At 43.8% G+C, this 22,685-nt stretch overlaps 1 protein-coding gene across 2 annotated transcripts in view; it reads right to left on the bottom strand.

Moving 5' to 3' along the window:
- YJEFN3 (YjeF N-terminal domain containing 3) overlaps positions 1-14,455 on the bottom strand; it is a 33,396-nt gene extending 18,941 nt beyond the window's left edge. The window contains exon 1 of one of the 2 annotated variants that reach the window (XM_069086713.1): positions 14,099-14,455. In XM_069086713.1, coding sequence (XP_068942814.1) covers positions 14,099-14,154 — 56 coding nt within the window. In that variant the 5' untranslated portion in view covers positions 14,155-14,455. Of the gene's footprint in view, positions 1-3,562; positions 3,696-14,098 lie in introns of those variants that run through there. The other variant, XM_069086714.1, reaches the window with a different exon arrangement.
- Positions 14,456-22,685: the final 8,230 nt, after the last annotated feature.

Here is a 22,685-nt window from a genome sequence, read left to right as displayed (position 1 = left end):
GGTTAGCAATCGCACCTGCCAATTCTTTCTATGCTCTGGGATATTGTGCTTCTTAGCCTGGTAATTTGAATTCATCTCCCCACCTATGCGGAGTTTCATCTCCCTGTCACACATGTTTGTTCTATCCCTCCAAATCTGAAGATCATTGTTATGAGTAGAGAAAACAGAAACCCAATAAGAGTTAACTATGCTGAGTCATTCTTAGTTAACTCTGTCCTCCCTTGTAACTGTCCCATCCCTTCAGAACTACGATCTCGGCCCTTTTTTGATTTCTCTCTTGTGCCTAACACAGCTTTAAAAAAAAACACCACCTTTCTGTTCTCTTTTCTGTTTATTCATTACTAATCCTAACTCATTCTCAGTTTTAGTGTTTCTGATACCATTCTCATAGGATCATGTTAATATTTTGTAACCTTGCTGAGTTATCTGTACTTGCTTCCACCTTCTATACCTTTTTTTCTTAATCTAATTTGATAGTTGAGTTCTCTGGCAACCACATCACTCCCTCCTTTCCTCCTCAGTGGACTTGTTTGCCCATCACCTTTATAATAACATTCTTGGAAGCTTCCTGGCCCTCTTCGTCACATAATCTGTTAGGAGGGTCATCCCATGGGATCCTGCCTAACCATTCCATATGAACCCTTTGAAAGTACTTCTCCCCGAATTCAGTGGTCATGACAGACTCTCCACCTTTCTCTCCTCTATCACAATAGAATAACCACTTCTCTATAAGATTCCAGTTGTTTCTAACATAACAACCAACTCCAGAATCACAGAACTCCTTGGACCTTCCTCTACTTCTTGAAAGTATTTCAAAATTATCATTAAAGCAAGTGGAAGATTTAGCATGTGTTCTGCTTAGTATCTGTTTGGAAAAGAGGAAATATGGTAAAAGAGAAAGAAAAGAGAAAAAAAAAAAGAACTGAGTTTGGAGTCAAATGAGATGAGTTCAAATCCTAACTCTACCTGTACAACTTTGGAAGAGTCATTTAACCTTCAGGGTCTTCTTCAGTTTCACCATCTATAAAGTGAAGATATTGGACTAGAACAGAGGTTCTGTTTCTTTTTTATTTTATTTATTTTATTCTGAACTTAAGAAATAAAACAGAAGTTTTAAAAAACAGAGGTTCTTAACCTCAGGGTCTATACATTTGCAAAAGGTCTGACCTTACAGGATCCATGAACTTGGACAGAAAAAAAAATAGAACTTTATTTCAATATGATTGGTTTCCTTCGTGATGCTACATATTTAATTTTATGCATTTATCAAGATTCTTCTAAGAAGGTGTCCAGAGGCTTCATTCCTGAAAGGAGCAACACAGAAAAGATAAAAGACCCCAGACTAAAGTTCCTTTCCAGCTCTAAATCTCTCATTCCAATTCCTTCATTACTAAAATCTCATGCATCTGACTACACATGTATAACCTATATTAAACTGATTGCCATCTCAAAGGGGTAGGGGGGGAGAGAAAGAGAGAAACAAAAACAGAGAGAGACATATGAGAGGGCAGAAAAGACAGAATATGGAACTCAACATTTTAAAAACAAATGTTAAAAACTGTTTTTACATGGAATCAGGGAAAAACAAATACTAAATAAATTTTTAGAAATAAATAAATCAAATAAAATCTCATGCCAGGTTTGTAATTTGTTTCCCAAACTCTTCCTCGAGAGGGTAGAAGGCATTGTAGAGATTATTTCAGCTCCTTCATTTATAATTGAGAAAAAAAAGAATTGTCCAAGGTCACACATATAATAATGACTAGGAATCCCAGAAATGTAATTCAGGACAAATTCAGGGCTTTTCTCTCGGGTTCAAGGTGATACTGGATAAAAGCGAAGCCAGGGCTAAAACTCCCGATACCTAAGTGTCCTATTCTTTGTACGTTTCAATGTAACAAGTGTATCAAGGGCAGAGAGCACAGAACTAGTGGCAAATTTTCCCTAAATCCTTATTCCCTCCTTGAGCCTCAGGGTCCCTGACCCCAAGGGCAGAAACCTTGAGAATTCTCGGAACTTTGGGAACTCAGAATTCCAGGCAGGAAGGCTGATGGACCCAGCTTTCCTCCACGCTCCCTGAAGCATCTTAGATGATGTGCCACTGCCCTCTTGTGGTCCCATTTTCAGTTACTCAATTATAGCACTAGAACAGAAATGTCACAGCAGGACCCTTTTCTAAGATTATAAGAATGCCAACTGTAAGGGCCCTTTAAAAAAGAATATCAGAGCTGAAACCAGAGGTAACAGAGCCCTTAGAACATAAAACGCAGCTCCTCTAGTCCAGGAATGTCCACATGTTTATACAGTAGGTCATCTCATCAGAAATCCATATGTCTGGGCTAAATTAATTTAATCCTATAATTAATTACAGTCAGCTTCAATTGCAATTAGTAATTGACTCAATCTTGTTGCCACAACACCTGGCACCAGTTCCTGATCGACTTGAGTGTGTAATTAGGTTCAATTTGCCTATTAATTAGTATTTAAAATGTTTTTGCTAAAGATCTGAGGCCAACTGCACCCTAGGGTCAAGCAGGTCAATCTGTCCTATGGCTCATATTTTGGATCTTCCTGGATAGCATCCAATGCTTCCATTACATAGATGAGAAAACTAAAACTCAGAGAGAAGAATTTTGCTGCCTCAGGTCATAGAAGAATTGGGGGAGAGGAGTAGAACCTAGACTAAAGCCACTTTGTCCAGGTCCACTACACTATAGGTATAGCCAGGGCTTACACTGCCTGGCAAATAGGATCTGAGTAAGGAATTTCCAGCCAAGCATGATTCACCTCTAGTGAGAACCCTTGTCCTGCACCAGCATATTACCACATTACTGGACCCCTGCCCTTCATTTCTGGACAGTCCTGCTTTCTATCCTACCCCCCACTCCATCTGAGACTAAAGACCTTAGCTCAGAAAGACCAAGGACTCACACTGTATCCTGGGTCATCTCTAGCTGTCCCAATAAATATCTGGCCACTGGACCCAAATGGCTCTAGAGGAGAAAGTGAGGCTGGTGACTTTGCACAGCCCTCCCTCACTTAAATCCATTTCACTTGCACATGGCATCACCTCTCTGATGTCATGGTCTTCTTTGAGGAAGAAGGACAATACAACAATAGCCCACTCCATCCAACATTCAACAAACATTTACTGAAGTACGTTCTTTGGACAAGACACCTGTTCCTCTGTTCCTAAAAGGACAGAGAAGTTGGGTGGGGGGGACCCAAGAGAGACTACACTGAAATAATCAAGTAGGTGTAAATCAATCAACAAACACTGATTAAGAGTCAGCTATATGCCAGGAACCATTATGAGGCAGTGAGGAATAAAAATACAAAGAATGAAATCATCCCTCTTCTGAAGGAACTGATATTCTAACAGGGGAGACATATATATATATATGGAAAATTAAAAATAACAAGAATAGCTACCATTTATGTTGCCCTTTAGGTTTTGCAAAGAACTTTACATATGCATCATTTGATTCCTGTAAGGTAGGTGCTATTGTTATTCCCACTTTACAGATGAGAAAACTAAGCTGAAAGAGGTTTTGTGACTCACCCAAGATCACACAGCATCTGGTGGGATTTGAACTCAGGTGTTCCTGGCTCCAAATCCAGTACTCTATCCACTTCTCTACCTAGTTGCCATAAAAATGAGGTAACTAGGAAGGACCTGGAAAGGCTCCATGTGGAAGGTAGCACTTGAGCTGAGTTCTAAAAGAAGAGAGGAATTCTATGAGGAATGAGCGTATTCCAGGCATGGAGAATGGCCAGTACAGATGCATGAAGGCCAGAAATGGAATGTCCTATGTGAGGAACAGAAGGCCAATTTGACTAGATGGAGAGGGGTGTGATATATAAAACATGGTTGGAAAGATAAATGTCAAGGAAGCAGCAAAGGCAGAATTCTATTCTGGACCTGAGGAAGAGATGGGTGCTGCTGGGGTAAAGATAATGGGGACCTTGGGAGGGAGTAACTCTGTTCTTCTAAAGTCTGGGATACAGGATAGAACACCAGGCAAGGTCTGATATGCGCACTTGAATTTGGGGAGAAAGGTTTTCAAAGAATTCAGGGAAAGGATAGGTAGGATACCATAGAATTAAAATTCAGGAAGTCAGACCAAGAAAGGTGGGAAATAGTCAAGAATGAATTTCTGGAGCCTGTGAATGAGAGATGAAATATCCTGTGAGGTGTATGGTTTGGATGGAGGGGAGCTGGGTAGATAAGTGGGTATGGGTATGAGTAAAGGGATGTGGGGAGGATTGGCGGGGGTGAGGCACAGAACAAGCAGGACAGTAGGACTGGACCATAGTGTATGTGAAGGAGAGTGATAAGAAATAAATCTAAGGTTGAAGCCAGATGGCAAAGGACTTTAAATGCCCAACAAGACTTTATGTTTGATCCTGAAGGTAATGGGGAGACATTGTAGCTTTTTGAGCAGAGTAGCCTTGTCAAACCTGTACTTTGGGGTGGGAGGGCAAGGTAATCTGGATTAAGTGATTTGCCCAAAGTGACAGCTAAATCTGGATCCAAACCCAGATTTAAACTCAAGTCCTCCTGACTCCAGGGCCAAACCTATACTTTAGGAATATCACCCCAGCAGCTGTGTGGAGATCATTGGAGTAGGAAGAAATTTGAGGAGGGGAGTCCTATTAGAAGGTTACCATATACACGCTATTCCCCAATAAAGAAGTAGTTAAGGGATATGAATGGTTCTGAAAAGAATGGTTGCAAACTCTTAATAAACATATGAAAGAATGCTTCGTTACTAAAAAAAGAAATGCAAAAACAACCCTGAGCTTTTACTTCACACCTAGAAAATTGGCAAAGATGACCAAAATGGATATAGCCAATAAGGGAAGGTTTGTGAAAAAAAAAAAAAAACACAGGCATGCTCAGGCATTATTAGTGCAGCTGTGAATTGGTACAACCATTCTGGAAAGCAATTTGGAATTATGCAAATAAAGCAACTAAAATGTCCACGCCCTTAAACTTCATTTACCCCAAGGAGATCATTAACAAAAAGAATGCATCCATATACACCAAATGTAAATGTATAGCAGCCCTTTCTGTGGTAGCAGAGAGCTGGAACAAAATGGCTAAACAGATGAGGGTATGTGAATGTTTATGTGGTATAAAAAATGACAAATGTGATGAATACAGAGAAGTTTGAGAGGATTTATATGAATTGATGCAGAGTAATGTAAGCAGAACCAGAAAAACAGTAAGAATAACCACCACAAATCAATCAAAACAGAATATTGTGAAAGGACAGAGTTAACTTGATCACAAAGATGAGATATGAAGATACCTTTGACATGTTTTGCATTATCAAACATGTATAATCTATAACAAATTTCTTACTATTTCAGGGAGAGGGGAGGTAAGGAAAGGAGAGAAAATATGGCACTCAAAATAATTTTTAAATCAGTGTTAAAAATTGTCCTCACATGTAACTGGGGAAAAAATAAAATATTATTTTTTTAAAAGAAAGAAAAAAAGACACCTTCCCTGCTCCTTTGCAGAGGTTGGAGATAGAGTGAAGGAGGGAGGTCTACATGTATAAAACGTTGTATATAATATCAGGTTTTCTCAATGAGTTGATTTTTTTATCTGTCCTTACTCTTCTAAAAAAAAAAAACTTTGTTATAAGGTATGGCTCTCTAGAATAGGGAGGAGACAGGATGGAGGAGGAGAGGGGATACAAGGAGAAATCTTGATGATATAAAACAAAATATACCAGGGCAGGTAGGTGGCACAGTGAATAGAGCACTGGCCCTGGAGTCAGGAGGACCTGAGTTCAAATCCAGCCTCAAACACTTGACACACTTACTAGCCGTGTGACCTTGGGGAAGTCACTTAACCCCAATTGCCCTACCCCCCCCTCCAAAAAAAAAGCCAAAAAAAAAAAAAAAAAAGAGGAGACGTGGGGTGGCCAGGTAGCACAGTGAGTAAGAGCACCGGCCCCAGAGTTGGGACGACCTGGGATCGAATCCGGGCTCAGATACTTAGCACCCACCCAGAAACACCTGGCCATGTAACCTTGAGCAAGTTACCTAACCCCAATTGCTTAGGGGCAGCCAGGTGGCACAGTGAGTAAGAGCACTGGCCCCAGAGTTGGGACAACCTGGGATGGAATCCGGGCTCAGATACTTAGGACCACACCCAGAAATAACTGGCCGTGTAACCTTGAGCAAGTTACTTAGCCCCAATTGCTTTTACATATATAGATAGATAGATAGATATGTGTGTGTATATATATATATATATATATATATATACACACCATCAGAAAGAAGTGGAGAGGAATGTGGGAAACACTATTCAGGTAGAACAAACCAAACCTGGCAAATGATTAGAAGTAGAGTGATGGTGCAGGGTAAGATTCCCAACCAAGGAACTTGAGTGAATGGACATATTGTGGTGCCCCTGACATAGAGCATCACCTTCTATTATGAGATTCCAGTGACCATGCTGCCCTTGGCTGGGGATGAACCATTCAGTTTTAGAACTCAGCACTGAAGCTTATCTGTCCTGATAGGTGAATGAGTACAAACTCCTGTAACTTACTATATCTAGCTGTCTCTAGACCATGGGGACAGCTCATTGGAAACCTGGGACTGCCTGACTACTTGACATCTGCCCATCCCCTTCATTTTCCTCCTCTTCCTCTCAGGACAGTCATCAAACCAGTGCCACTGTTGCTAGTAGAAAGGCTGTGACAATTTACTGCCTTTTAGCTCTTGCCATCCCTGTGAATTCCTAGACCAAAATTCCCCAAAATTCTACCACTCCACTTTATGTGTTGTCTCCTCCGGTTAGAATGTAAGCTGCTTGAGGATAGTGAGGGCTGTCTCACTTGTGTATTTTTGTATCCCCAGAACCCTAGACAGTGCCCACCATATATCTGAGGGCGAATAAATACTTTTTTATTCCTTCAAGTTAGAAGAGGAGTGGGTTGGAAGGAAGGTGATGATTTCAGTTTTCCATGCTAATGGAACAGTTAAGTGGAGATGTCTAGTGGGGAGAAGTTAGAGACACATAGGCTTGCTTCAAGAGAAAACATCCTTCACTTAACCCCAACTGCCCTCCAAAAAGCTAAAAACAAAAAAAAAAAAAAGGGAAGACATCCTAACAATGAAAACTATCCCAAAGTAAAATGAGTTGCTTCCAGAGATAGTGGGTTCCACTTCCCTAGAGATCTTCAAGGAGAGGTGGGAAAATTTCTTATTGGGAATATGGAAATGTATTTCTTGTTCAGGTATAACTTGAACCAGATGGCCTCTGAGGTCCCATCCGACTCTGAGCTTCTGTGAAGGAATGTGAGAATGGAAACCAAGCCTTCCAGCCTTGGATGGGTGATTGGCCTCTTCCCAAACAGGGTGGGGGGAAGGATGGGTGGTCACAGTGGGAGGGAAGAGCACATTCTCCCTCCATGCTAATAGAAGGTTCGATTTTTTTCATCAGTCAGCACCCCTTGTTCTCCAGAGTCTGAAAGGGGTCATTTATACATTGTTCATTTCCAGCCTGGCTAATTAAGGGGATTGGTAGCAGCTGTGTGGCATTGGCTGGGCCCCAAGGACCAGCTCATGGGCTCATCTTGTGCCTATCCCGCCCAGGACAATGAAAATCCCAATTGTCAGTAATTATAAACCAGCCTCCCAGTTCTGCCCCAATTTGATTCGTGATCATGGACAAGTCACCTCCCTTGTTAAAGTCTCAGTTTTCCCATCTGTGAAATGAAGGGAGTGAACTAGAATATCTCTAGCAAGGGTTCTTAACCTGGGACCCATAAATTTGGGTTATATATATATATGTATATTGATAACTGTATTTCAATGTGATTAGTTTTCTTTGTAATTCTATGTATTTTACTTTATGTATTTAAAGCCATGATTCTAAGACATACACAGGCTTCACCACACTGCCAAAGGGGTCCAGGACACAAAAAAGGCTAAGAACCCCTGCTCTAAGGGTTCTGATAATAGCTAACATTCTATCTCCTAAGGGTCTCATCTAAAATTAGAGATTTGGATAATCCCCTCCTAGCTCTAAAATTCAACGATTATCATCTCAGCTCTTCTTCCCACTGCAACCAATGTGACTTTGGCTTGTTCTTTCCCTCTCTTTGAGCCTCTAGAGCTGACATTCTAAACTCCCACTCCCTATTAAACTTGGACTGGTATGTGCTGAAGGTCATGGTGGAGAAAATGGGAAGCATCAGCAGCACATAGGGTCTAGTTCACTACCCTGGTACCATTTTTAAAAGGCGAAACAGAAGGAAAAGATACATTTTACTGACCACATCCTAATGCTCTGTCTTTCCATCTCCCCAAGTGGGTTGGAAAGGGCTCTCAGGGTCTGAGCAGCAGACCAGCATAGGGTAGGTGAAAGAGGGGAGAAGAAATGGAAGTAAAGAGGATGAACAATGAGAACAGGTTCATTTTCTCTACAGTGATTGGAATTCCCACTGAGAATTGATTCCTAAAGAGGCAGTACAAGTTTCTATTAGGTTTACATCTGGATCCAATCTTTCCCTCTTCTTGACTCTCATCCAAAAAAGACCCTTGGAATTGAAATCGACCCTATCATGAAAGGCTCTTTTCTCGGTAGACCTGTACCTTGAATCTCTTTCTGAGGTTAAGAGACCGTAATGTCTGGGGGGGGGGGGCTCCCCACTTCAGAACTAAGTACTTTGGGCAGCAAAGGGTCAGAAGAGATTAGTAATGACCACTAATAGCTCCAAGATCTACAATGCTTTGCATTTACACAATGACTCTCCATCCATTAGCTTTCATTGGATCTTCCCCAAAGCCCTGAAGGGGAGACACAGCAACAATTATTCTGTCCATTTTACAAAGGAGGGATATCAAGACCTAAACAGAAGTGACTTGTCCTCATTCACATTGCTAGTAAATTCAATGTCCTTTCTAATATCTATCCCTTGCCAACAGACCTATAGCTGTTGGTGGGGGGAGAGGGAAAGAGGAATTCAATGTATTCTGCTTGGCTCCAGAGAGGAGAAAGGAGAGAAGGTCAATGGAGGGGGATCAAGGGCAGGGATGGACCAGGAGTTATAAGGAGGCAAACATTGGCTAAAAAATAAGGAAGAATTTCCTGACACTTAGAGCTGCTCCAAAGTGGACCTGTTAGAAGAGAGATTGGAGGTCAACTGACTGGAAACCAGGTGACCAATTATATGGCTACTACACTAATCCCAAACCTGAATGAGGCTGCTTATGCTGAGCAGAGGGGACAGATGCAAGAAACGGTTTTCTTGCAGGGGTAGAATCAACAAGACTTAGCAGATGATTGGGTGTGAGGGGGTGAAGATGAAGGAAAATTTTAGGATGACTCTGAGGTTCTAAGCCTGAGTAACTGGGAGGAAGGTGATGTCATCTGAAACAGGGAACTGGGGGCAGGCTTGACAGAAGTGGGGGAGGGATGATGTTGAATTCAATTTAGGGCACATTGAGGAATCACGAATGCTGGATTCAGAGTCTGAGGAGCTGAGTTTGAATCTCAGCTGTTCCACCAACTAAACTAATTGGGCAAGTCACTTAATCATTCTAGGCCTCATTTTCCTTACAGATAAAATGAGGAGGGTAGACTAGTTGATCTCTCAGCTTGATTTCAGCTCTAAATCTATTATCTTAAGCCAAACCAAATGTGAGGTGGTGCTTTCAAGAGAGGTCCAGCAGGAAATTAGAAATCCAAGACAGAAACTTAAAAACAAATCAGGGGATCATCTACCAAGTATGAAGTAGCTAAGTCTTGGGCATAGTTGAAGTCACCAAGGAAAAAAGGATTACTGACCCTTATGGGGCATCTGAACTTGGAAAGGAGAACAAAAATAAGGAAAAGAGACCATGAAGGATCAAGTCAGTGGATGGGCAGGAGAAAAGACCCACAGGCAAGGTCCCAACTCCCTTCCTGGTGGGCTTCTTTAGAAAGAAGTCAACTTCAGCAGGTGCAGCAAGAAGCATCACCTTTCCAAGATGCTGCCACTTAATCATCCCACCCTATCCCAGTATCCCTTTGAATTTAGACTGGAGAAATTAGGAGGAGGGGGAGAGAATGAAGGAAACTGAGGGAGCTGAAAGCAATTGTTTTCTCCTGCCTCCCTTCCCCTCCCCTCACTTTGTTCCCAAAAGTTCCACTCTCTCTGGGGGAACAAAAGGAAGGGAGGAGCAGGCCGACAGGAGACAGTACCATCACGCCAGCTCTTCCCCCAGCCAATTTGGGAATCATTTCCCTGCTTAAGTGGTAATTAAAGCACTCACAGGGAGAGTGGAGTGGAGGAAGGGATGTGGCTGACAGTACTCGAAAAGCACTGGCCTGGGAGTCAATCATTTATGAAGCACCTACTATGTGCCAAGATCCAAAGAAAAGGCAAAAAACAGACCCTGCCTTCAAAGAGTTCACATTCTAATTCTCAACATGCAAACAACTGTGATTGTACAAGATATATATGGGGTAAACTGGAGTTAATCTCAGAGGGAAGGCACTGGTGTTGAGAGCATTCAGGGACAAGGAAACACTTCTTGCAGAAGGTGGGATTTTCACTAAGACTTGCAGGCTTAGAGGGAAGCAGGAAGCAGAAGTGAGCATTCCTGGTATGGGGCACAGCCTGTGGAAAGGCACAGAGTCCAGAGTCAGGAAGCCTTGAATCCTGTTCCTCCTGTCTCACTGTGAGACCTTGCAGGAATCCCTTCCCCGTTTCCTATTTCACCCCATCCATCCCAAGTCTGACCATCCCCAATGTCAACCATCCCTCATGCCCAGTCTGTGGCCCCAGCATGGACCCTGACACTGGTCTCTACTGCCTCCTCTGTCCCAGCTGATGTTCTATGACTCAGGAACTCACCGACTCCAGCCCTCCTGCAGTTAGAGAGTGAGGATTAAGTTTCAGTGGTGGCAAAGGGTCACATGTCCGAAGACCTTTGGAGTGGAAGGTGGGATCCCACAAGGGAACTGTGGGGGAGGCAGAGGCGGGAGCTCCTAGGGAGCAGGAGACAATGAAGCCTCACGGCACACATCACCAGCCCTAGAAATAACTACAGGTGGGGGCTGTTACTCAACCTACACTGGGGAGAGGGAGGCTGGAAGTGAGGGTGGGGAGGGGGCTGGGAATTCCTCTCCTGCCGCTGCTCCCTCAGGGAAGGAGGGGATCCAGTTAAAAAGCCCTTTCCACTGGGTCTGATGCTCACCCCCTGCCTGAGTCCTCCTACCCCACCAGTTCCACAAAAGCAGAAGTACTGATCAGAGGAAGTTCAAATATTGCCTCTGATGCTTATGACTGTGTGACCTTGGGCAAGTCATTGAACCTCTATGGACCTCAATTTCCTCATCTGTAAAATGAGAGAGCTGGAGAGGTCCTTGCCACCCCTAGACTTATGATCTTACAATCTCTTCAGCACATGGGAGAAAGGGTCAGCTTACAGGGGGGTTTGGAAGGTCACAATCACCCACCTCCACTTTAGGGGACATCTCTCCTAGCTCCTGTCTTTGAGCGTTAAAGCCAAGCCTATCAGCTCATCTCTGAAAGACCAGCTCTTATATTTATCTCAGACCCAAGCCCTATGTCTCCACCTCCTCACCCCAGGCATGTAGGTGGCAGGGAGACCTGAGTTCAAATACTTCCTCAGACATTTAGTTGTGTGACTCTGGGCAAGTTACTTAACCTCTCTTGGTCTCAGTTTCCCCATCTGTAAAATGGGGATAAGCATATCACCTACCTTACAAGTTTGTTGTGAGAATCAAATGAGATTATATATATATATATATATATATATATATAGTGGGCTTTTGCAAACCTGAAAGCTCCATATAAGTTATTGTTATTATCATTATTATTCTTCCCGAAAGCTGAACAGCCAAGTGTGTGGAAGCAGTGCTTTCCTCCAAAAGGCTTCCAAGCTTTTCTGCAAATACAGAATAAGGAAGCAGGTTTTCAGGACCACATGCCAGAGCCACTCTCGCTTCTGGCTGGTGATCCTCACAACAGCTATGTGATGCAGAAAGTGCAGAGAATCATGCCCATTTAACAAATGGGGCAACTGAGGCTCAGCTAATGAAATGAGTATCGAGAGGGGTGAGACTTGATCTCAGGTTTTCTGACTCTTTCCTTTAAAGAACCTTCCAAAGGACTCCAAAGAAGAGATATGGATGGGTAACAAGTCATAGTCATCAGGACCTTCCCAGCTGGACAGCTCCCCAGCCAGGAGGGGTGCCCAGAAGCCACAAGAAGAGAGGAAGAAGGAACCGGGTCAGCACCAACTGGTCTGAGAAGATGCCTCTGCCACTCCCTCCCCTGAACCCTGGGCTTTGTCCCTGCTTCTTTCTCACTACAGCATCTATTTAGCTTAAAGGATCGTGGAATGCCAAAACAGGAAAGAAACTTGGAGATCATAGACCTTGGACCTCTCATAGTAGGAAACCGAGGCCTAGAGAAAGAAAGAAACTAGATGAAGTTGAATTGATTGAGTCATCTTTACATCCTCCTGTATATCAGTCAATCAACAAACATTTATTAAGTGCTGGGTTCCAGGCACCGTGTTTCCCAGACAAGGGTCTCAAACGAAAAGCAGACATCACCTGAACAGAAGGTAAAAAGAATACTGAAAGCAAGCCAGAAGTGTGGACTCCCCGGTGCTATGTGTATGTGCCTTCGGAGGCTTCTTGTTGGAGAGAAAGGAAGAAGAGGGGGAGAGGCTGTGGAAAAGAAAGGTGCCTAACTGAAAGCTGACAAAGAATCAAGCCCACATTCTGTCTCTGGTTGATCAAGAGAAAGGGGGAGCTAAAAGAAATAACTTCTGTACCTTCCTCAGCTCCCACCTCCCTCACTACAGCTGACTGGCGTGATAGGGCAGGTATCTAGATCAGGGACCCTTTCTCTTGCCATTCCTTCCCTTCTTTGAAAACCTGGTTTCTAGACTCATTCTCCATCCAATACTCTAGACAACTGCCACCCAGCTATAAGACCTCTCTGAATTGATCTCAATCTGTGTTAGAATAAGGTTTGAGTGAGTGACTAGAAACCCCTAGTGAGGAGGCAAGGAGGTCCTGAGCAAGAGCTCTCAAGAATCACTATTCCAAGGACTCTAACCCTACTGTATCCTGGGGGAACTTGTGACCCCGTCAGGCCCAAGTCTGGCTACCAATACCACCCATCCTGACCCCAGGGTGAAGTGGAGGCCTCAAGGAGATCAGGAAGTTGTCAGGGATAGGAAACACCAGGGGGCTGGGACCTGAGAGACAGCAGCAATAGCAGTTTCCCGGGAAACGGGTGAGAATTCTGGGAAGGAGGGAGCTGAGGGAGAGGAGGAGGAGGGACCCCCAAGTCTCAGCAGACCAAAAAGCCCTGGGTAGAAGGGTAAGGGGAGAGATTGGTCCCCAGGAAAGAACAGGATCCCCTCTGAGGAAGGATAGGGGTTAGTAAGTGGGCAAGGAGCAGCTGAAAGAAGAAACTAGGACAGTCACCGGGGGACAGTGATGAAAGGGAGAGTCCTATGCCCCCACAGCGGCCAGACTAGGGAAGTGGGAGGGAACCCCAGCCCAGAGCTCGTAGCAGGGGATGGTCCAGGGAACTCTCCTAATTCTCCTGGACCGAAGCTGTAAGAATGAGCAGACCCCACCCCCTCATTTGAGCTAGGTGCAAAGGCTGAGAACGCGGATGGGGCTCACTCTCTTCCTCTAATTACAAATTCTCCCTAACCCCCACCTAGCCTTGTGCAAAGGCGCTCCCCGGGGGGGGGGCGGCGGGGAGAAGCTCTCGTCAGGGCACTGGGCCCCCAGGAAGACTACCCCTTAGCTCTCCAGGAACTAGGAGCTTCAATTGTCCCCACGTACCCCAAGGGATGGTCGAGGTCCGTGGGCCCTATGCTTCTTCCTGGGAGGGCTCTTTCTGATCGCTGCCCACCCCCCTACCCCCCCGGGCCCGGGCATTAGAAGACCCCTCGACCTTTCCAGGATAGGAGCCAGAGAAGTTTCCGAGGCGTTCAAGGACCTGCTGGTGCCGCATCCAGCCAGGGCTGGGCACTGACAACCTGTTCTTGCCCCCCGCCCCCATCCCTTCCAGCGGGCATCGCTCACCTGAGGAACCTGGGGAGCTCGGGCTGCCGCCCCTCGGAGGCTGCGGGGCCGCTCATGCTGGGTGTCGGGAGGACGGGGTGCGCTCTGCCTTGGCCGCCGGAGCAGTGTGCGCGGCCCCGCAGCAGCCGCCACCTCCTTTTATCCTCCCTCCCGCCCCTCCCTCTCTCTTTCTCAGGGCGCGGGCAACTGCGCCCCCCGCAACGCGTTACTCGGGCCCCGACGGGGCAGGTGGCCTAGCCAGTCAGGAGGCGGCCGCCGCTTCGGAGAGCCTGGCTATTGGCTGGGGGGGAAGGAGCGGAACCTCCGCTCCCAATAGCAAAGCCGGGAACCCCTTAACCCTTTCTCGGCGCCAGCGGTGGCAGCCTTGTGAATGGGAGATGCTCGGGCCAGGCTCTATCCGACCCGAACCCGGGGCTCCAGACGTGGGCCGCGTGGATGAGAAGGCTCAGCTCCAAAGGAGCTCCGGTCCGGCATCCCAAGCAGGCCTGCTCCTCCCCCAAGATCAGCCGCCCCACCCCCAACCCTCCGCCCACTAAGATGCTGGCTCCCAATCCATATCATTCTGGGCAAAGGAGGGGGATGATCACAACACCCCGCGTCCACTTTGGCTTCCGCGACCCCGGACTCATCTGAGGGGGGGAGTCTCATCACAAGCCTGCAGGAAAGGTAACCCCTTCCACCACCCCCGCCCAACCTTATAGCAAAGCCCAGCCCTCCTGCCTGGGCTCTTCACAATACACTCGCTACTCTTCACTGGATGGAATGCGCTTTTACCCCCTTCTGCCAACAGGGTTGAGCTGAGCAGGGGTATCCGGTCAGGTCAGGCACAAAGCAGAAATCTGCAATAATAACTTATCCCCATAGTGTTTTAGGGAGTACAAAGCATTCCCCAAAAACTCCTCGAGGCGGAAAATACCGCTTCATTTTACAAAACCAAGGCTTGGAGAGCTTAGGGAGGCTTGCCCAACGTTCTGTGGCTCCTTTGGGGCAGAATCCAGAACTCAGCACTCGCTTCCCGAATGAAAATAAACGTATTAGAAGCTTGCTAGGTGCCAAGCACTGTGCTGAGGGTACAAATACAAAAGCAACGATGGGATCTGCCCTCGAGCTTACATTCTGATTCAGGAGATGACACACTCAGGGGAATGGTGCCAGTGAGAGGCACTTTGACCCAGTAAGTTACAAGGATGGGAAGCAGTGGTAAGATAGTCAAGATGGCGGCCTAGGAAGGAAAGCAAAGCTTGGCCGCTGAGGTCTTCCTGAAAGTCACTATTGTGAGGGTAGCAGGACCCAATCTGAGTCTTTGAAATATGCGCACCCCACCCTTATTTCCACAGCCAGGGGTCTGGGTCTTTCTCCCCACCCACCAGCCTTTTCCAAACGTTGGCAGCATTGACACAGCTGGGTCCTGGAAGTTGTCTTTATGCACGTGGCTGTTTTGTACATGAGTCTTGTCTCTTAAGAGAGATCACCAGGGGTGGCCAGGTGGCTCATCGAGTAAGAGCACCGGCTCCAGTGTCGGGATGACCTGGATCAAGTCTGGGCTCAGATACTCAGCACCACACCCAAAAATAACTGGCCGTGTAACCTTGAGCAAGTTACTTAACCCCGATTGCTTTAAAAAATTTAAAAAAAAAAAGAGAGATCACCAAGGGTGATCACATTTTCCTTTGTTTTCACTCAGGGAGTGGGGGAAAAGGTGAGGGAATTAAGAGAAGTGATCCTTGATTAGTGCCACCCTTTTGTTGCGTATGCTGGGTTATAGAGTGAAAAGACTTAGGAATCTGACCCTGGAGCTGACAACAGCCCTGTGATCCTGAGCAAGTAACTTGTCATTCTGGGCCTTAGTTTGCTTATCTACAAAATAGGTGTAATAATCTTTATTTATTTTTATTTCACGGGGTTGTTATGGGAAGCATGCTTTGGCAAACTTTAGAGGGTCATGGAAACATGAATCACTTTATCCTTACCATAAGTCCCGGGACTCGAATTTCTGTGTTTTAATGTTTACAAAGCACTTTACCCACAACCCTAAAACATATAGACTAATTTATAACCCACATTTTACAGATCATCATTTGACTTTCATGTAGCATTTTGGGGCTTATAAAATGCTTTACACACTTACTAGCCATGTGACCTTGGGCAAGTCACTTAACCCCAATTACCCTGCCTTCCCCCTTCCAGAAAAAATGCTTTACATTCATTATTCCATTTGATTTTCACAGAAAACTTGTGAGGTAGATACTCCCTCCATTTATGAGAGTAGATACTGAAGCTCAAAGAGATTACACAGCCATCAGTGTGATCAGAAAATTAGTAAAAGGCAGCAATGAGGTGCCGCCAGGTAGCACAGCGAGTAAGAGCACCGGCTCCAGTGTTGGGATGACCTGGGGATCAAATCCAGGCTCAGATACTTAGCACCACACCCAGAAATAACTGGCCATGTAACCTTGAGCAAGTTACTTAAACCCGATTGCTTTAAAAAAAAAAAAAGGCAGCAATGAGATTCAAACCCAAGTTGACCAACTTATCCATAGCTTCTTCAGGGCTGAACAGACTTTCTGAGATCATGTAGTCCAGCGGTGGGGAACCTTCAGCCTTGAGGTCACATGTGGCCCTCTATGTCCTTAAGTTCAGCCCTTTGACTAAGTCCAAGTTTTAGAGAACAAATCATTTTATTAAGGGAATTTGTTCTGTGAAGTTTGGATTCAGTCAAAGGGCCACACTTGAGGACCTAGAGGGCCACATGTTCCTCACCCCTAATCTAGTCCACTCTTTTAGAAATGAGGATATTGAGGCCCAAAGAGGTCGTAAGACTTGCCCAAGGTCACAAGCAATAAGTGGATACTCTAATTCGTCTAGTTGAACCTTTGAACTTGGAAGTAAGAGCCCTTTCTTCACAATATACTTACCAAGTGCTCCTCCATTCCCTGTGTAACCATCTTCAGTAACAGAAACCTCTTTCCATTTGGGGACATCACAATTAGGAAGATTTTTCCATATTGAGATTCAATATATCTCCCTTCAACTTCCCTTGTTGGTCCAAGTTCTGCCCACTAGGGCCCAGCAAGCAAACCTAATTACCCTTTTTTCCATGGCAGCCTTTCAAGTTTTTAAAAATAGTCTGCAAAGCCCAGTGGGATTGCCAAAGGTCATGTAAGGAGGAAGACAGCCATTTTCTAGGGAAGGGGCATCAGAACCACTGATGCTTCCCGGCTACATAACAAAGGGAAATATGAATGGGGTAAATATGGAAAATGGCAGTACCAGGTATGTGATCCGCTGCCTGTCACTTGGAGGTAAATGCAAGAAATGCCAGGGAAGGGCCCAGCAATACTAAGATGACATCTGGAGTGTTAGGGGCATCTGGCCCTAGGAGAAAGAAAGATGGCAGGCAATTTTTTCACTCCACCACTGAAAGTATTGCATTTATAATCACAGTATCTCAAAAGTTGGAAAGAAAACTTATCTCTCCTCCCTTTCTCAGCCAAACTCCTTGAAAAAACTGTCTACACTCACTGCTCCTTTCTCTCATTCAACCCCCTTAATTAATTTAATTAAACCCATTAATGCCTTAACATTAAACTGAAACTTCTCTTTTCAAAGTCACTAGTCATCTCTTAATTGCCAAAGCTAATGGTCTTTTCTCATTCCTAATCCTTCTCAACCTATCTGCTGCATATGACACTATTTGCCACCCTCTCCTCCTGGATGTTCTCTTCTTTCTGGGTTTTCTTGACAGGTGGCCCAACATTCTAGACTACTGAGATTATTTTTGGATCCTAACATATTATAGCTATCTTTACTGGCATTTGTAAATTTGCTAAACACTCCCCCTATGGTTTCATTCAATCATTGACTAAAAAAAAAAAGTTGAAAACAAAGGCAAAGACAGACTCTTGCAGCATTTAATACTGGAAGTCCTCCCTCCAAATTTACATCAACCCTTAATGACTACCCTGGGTCTGGTCATGCAACCAATCCCAAATCTACAATTATCTAACCCATATTTCTCTGTCTCATCCACAAGAATATCAAACACCTTGCCAAATTCCAGATGGGGGGCAGAACCAAGATAGCAATAAGCAATGCTGGGGACTCCCCACCCCCACAAATTCTTTCAAACTAGAAAATCTAGTTTGTATCTAGAAAATGCACCAGACTAAATCCTGATGGGAAAATGTAAAAAAAAAAAAATCACAGCAAGTCACTAGACTCAGCATTTGTCTCAGCATAGAGACAAAGAGGGAGGTCTGTGAAAACTGGGAACAGGATCCAGCCAGGAGCATGTCAGCACCCAGAGACTGACTACAGTGTACCAGTGAGACAGAAAAGTCCAAACCAGAGCACCACCATGGGTCATTCTACAGGGACCAATGCTAACTGGCAGCTTTTTCACGCACTATCTGGTTCTGGATCACAGATACAGGGTGGACAGAGAAGGGGATCCATGCAGGGGAGTGGCAAAAGAAAGGGAAGGTAGTATGAATAAGAAATGAAGTTCAGAAGCCAGTTTTAGCAGCAGTGCTGTGGCTCAGCCTGCTGAGGAAAAATCAAGGCAGGAATCCCAGACCAAAGGGGAGCCTATAATTCTCTACTTGTAACCCAAGAGAGCTTTCCAGATAGCTGATAGGGAACTGAGTCCATCAGTAGTCTACTCTTACTCAGAATAAAACTCAGGTGGAGGAATTTGCAAAGCTCAGACCAGAGGGCAACAATTAGATTTTACCCTGGTAACACTGAAAGCTTACAGTTCCCCAGTCTATCACTGAGATCTGAAATAACACTTCACTCAATGCTCCAAAAAAGTAGCAACAGGACCAGCCCAGATTTTTCCTCCACTGGTGCTACAAAGTCCAGCCCGAACATCGCATCTGAAGTCAGGAAGTAGGTTGGAAGAATAGGCCAAAAAAAGGAAAGAAATTCTACCATAAAGAATTACTGTGATGACAGAGAAGCTCAAGACACAAACCCAGAAGAAGAGAATGACTCTAAAACATCTACAAAGAAAGAAAAACACAGGCCAGGCACCGACTCAAATAGAACTACTAGAATAAATAAAGCAACAGTTTTAAAAGAGTCAAAAAATATTTTTATAAATGAAATGAGAGCACTTGAGGAAAAATTTGAAAAAGAAATGAGACTTAGGAAAAGAAAGAGAATTAATAGCTTGGCACAAGACACATAAAATGTTACTGAAGAAAAAAACTCAAATGAAAATTTAAATGAAATAAATAAAAACTAATGTCAAGACAACAAGAAATATTAAAACAAAGTCAAAAGACTGAAAAATAAAAGAAAATGTAAGGTATCTCCTAACAAAAACAGACCTAGAAAAGAGAATAATGAGAAAAAAATTTAAGAATCACTAGACTATCTGAACGTCATGACCAAAAAAGGAGCTTAGACATCCTGTTGCAAGGAGTCTTAGAAGAAAACTTCGCTGATCTCTTATAATCAGAGGGCAAAGTCAAAATAAAAAGATCCCACTGGTCATGTCATTTAAGGAAAAAAACAAAAAAATGAAAACTCTCAGGAACATCATAGCCAAAATCCAGAGCGTCTAGGTCAAATAAAAAAATATGACAAATAACCAAAAAGCAAGAATTCAAATACAGAAGAGTCACAGTCAGGATCACATATGATATACCAGCCACCACTAAAAAGGAGGGAAGAACTTAGAACACAAAATTCCAGAAGGCAAAGGATATGGGTTTATAGCCAAGAATAATTTGTCCAGCAAAACTGAATATAATCCTTCAGGGAAAAAAGTGAACCTTTTAAATTAAATAAAGCACTTCCAAGCATTCCTGATGAAAAGACCAGAGCTGCACAGTAACTCTGAATTTCAAACACAGAAATGAAGAGAAATATAAAAAGGTAAACATGGATGAACAATAATAAAAGACTAAATGAGGATAAACATTTACATCAAAAAATGAGAAGTTAATACATCTGTCTCTTCTGAACCCTATCACCATCAGGGATGATAGAGAGAGTCCAATTAGACAAGGTCTAGGAGTGGTTCTGTTATGTCTTGATCTTAAGAATGGAAAGAGGAACATATGGGAGTGGGGGTCAGGGATGCAAAGTTAGGGAAAATTACCTCACACCAATCAGGGTGCACAAGTAGATATCTATACAGAAAGGGGTAGTGGGGCAGCTGACACTTGAAACTCACTTCTCTAAACCAGTCAAAAAAAGGAAGAATACACACACACACACACACACACACACACACGTATACATACATACACACACATACTTCACCCAACAGGAAAAATAAAGGAAGGAAAAGAGGAAAAAGGGAGAAGTAGAATTAGAGGTAGGATGCATTAAGAAAGGGATTAATCCTAAACAAAACAGACTCTAAGGATGTACAAAAATATTTATAGCTTTTGGGAGTGGCAAAGAATAAGAATCTGAGGGGATGTCCATAAATTGGGGAATAGTTGCACAAGTTATGGTACATAAATGTGATTTGTACTCAACTCTTATCTGCATAAGGATCAATCATGATTCCAGAGGACTAAAGAAATATTCTATCCACCTCTTGATAGAGGTGAGATTCAGAATACAAAATGAGACAAACTTTTTTTTGGACATGACCAATATGGAAATTTGTTTTGATTGATTACACATGTTTATAATGGGCTTTCTTGTGTTCCTAATGGGGGGGAAGGGCAAAGTGGAGAAGGCAGATTCTGGCTGATTAAAAACATTTTTTCTTTTTTTTTTAAGTTGTAAGAACTAGGATCAATATAATGACCATACATAATTCCAGAAGGCTGATAATGAAACACATTATCCACCTCCTGATAGCACATTTAGGGTATAGAATTTGACATGTATATTTTTGGAAGCAGCCAATGAGGGAATTTGTTTTGCTTGACCATGTATATTTGTTATGAGGAATTTGGTTTTTTCCTTTTCTCTCTCTCCCTTTTTTAATGGGGTAGTGGTGGGAGGAAGAGAAAATAGATGTCTGTTAATTTTTTTTAAAATGTTTAAAATAGGGGACTGGTGCTACTGATGTGGAATGCTGTATTCATTTTCAAATGAGGTCACTGTATTGTTAGTTTGGCTTAATTGTCTTATTTGGTTACAAGAGACCTCTTATTGAGTGGGAACAACCTGGAAATGTTTGAAATGTAAAAACAAAACACATCAATAAAACTTTAAACATGAAAACACACAAGAACAAAAAATAAGAATCCTTGGCATCCAGTCTTCCCCTCACATACCAAGTTGATAATCCTGTCAGAAAAGGAAATAAGCCTATTCTGGCATGACCTTTTCTTGACAAAGCCATGCTAGCATCCACCAATAACTGCTTCCTTTCTAAATGCTTGCAAACCATCCTTTTCATATGTTCTAGATGTTGCCAAGAATTGAAACTAAACCCACTGGCCTATAATTTGTAGGCTCCACCTTCTTCCTTTTTTTTTTTTAGTTAGGACATTTGCCCATTTCCAAGCCTGTAGCACCTTCCTTCTGTTCTCCATGATTTTTCAAAGATCACTAGATGCAGCTGCTTATTAATCACATACACCAGTTGCTTCCATACTCTGGGGCAAGCTCATCTAAGCCTGATGACTTAAAATCAGTGAAGGCACCTAAATGTTCTCTTACCATTTCCTCATTCGTTTTGATTTTCAACTCTGCTATCCATTTTTCTCCTAACATTCTCAATCCAGAGACCATTCTCACTGGCCAAGAAAACAACAGTTCAATGGTTCTGTCTGCTTCCCACAATATCTATAACTGCCTGATCCATCAAAGCACTAGTCCTGTTCCTTCTTTGAGTTTTTCAATGCTAAGGAAGTTGTTTATCATTGTCAGAATCAGCTAATTCTGCAACTCACGGGCAAATGTTCTTACAAAATCATGACAGGGTTTTACAAGGTGAATCCTCATCAGGCCACTCCCCCTCCCACCCCACCAAAATCCTCTTTCCACACACCCTGAAGTGGCCTCTTCTTTATGGGTCTCCATCCCCCTATGGTAAGTAGGACCACCTAATGAAGTGGTCCCTGCTTATAGCAGGGCCATAGTGGCTTTTGGGCTCTCAAGCACCACTCAGTGCCTGGCTATACTGAGGATCATCAAGCAGACATTATATCTGACTTGGACCCTAGTTTCTCCATTTGGGGCAGCAGAGTCTGGTGGTAAGACCAGTTATTACCCAAAACTCCAGTCAGAATGCCAGTTGAGTTTTGGAGACACTTGGGAGAGCTGTTGGTGCTCAGTCCTGTAATGTCACTTTTTTCTTCTTTGACTTTGGTCTTTGTTCTTACAAGCTGGTCATCTGAATGCACAATGAACTGGTCTGCCCATTCAATCTATCCTCCTCAGCTGCTAAAATGATGTTCCTGAAGCACTGCTATAACCACATCACTTCTCCTACTCAATAAACTTCAATGACTCCCGACTACCTCCAGGATCAAACATAAAGCTCTTTGACTAAAGTCCTTTGCAATCCAGTGCCTTCTCCATCTCCAGATTTTTTTTACTTTACTCTAAAGTCCAATCAAACCAGCCTCCTTCCTAGAATTTCTCACCCATCACATGCCACCTCCTGGCC

This window comes from Petaurus breviceps, unplaced genomic scaffold, assembly GCF_028583685.1.
Source record: "Petaurus breviceps papuanus isolate PSGF00001 unplaced genomic scaffold, PetGlider_PUasm1.0 180, whole genome shotgun sequence".
Classification (NCBI taxonomy): Eukaryota; Metazoa; Chordata; class Mammalia; order Diprotodontia; family Petauridae; genus Petaurus; species Petaurus breviceps.
This window is presented reverse-complemented; position numbering and strand designations above follow the sequence as displayed.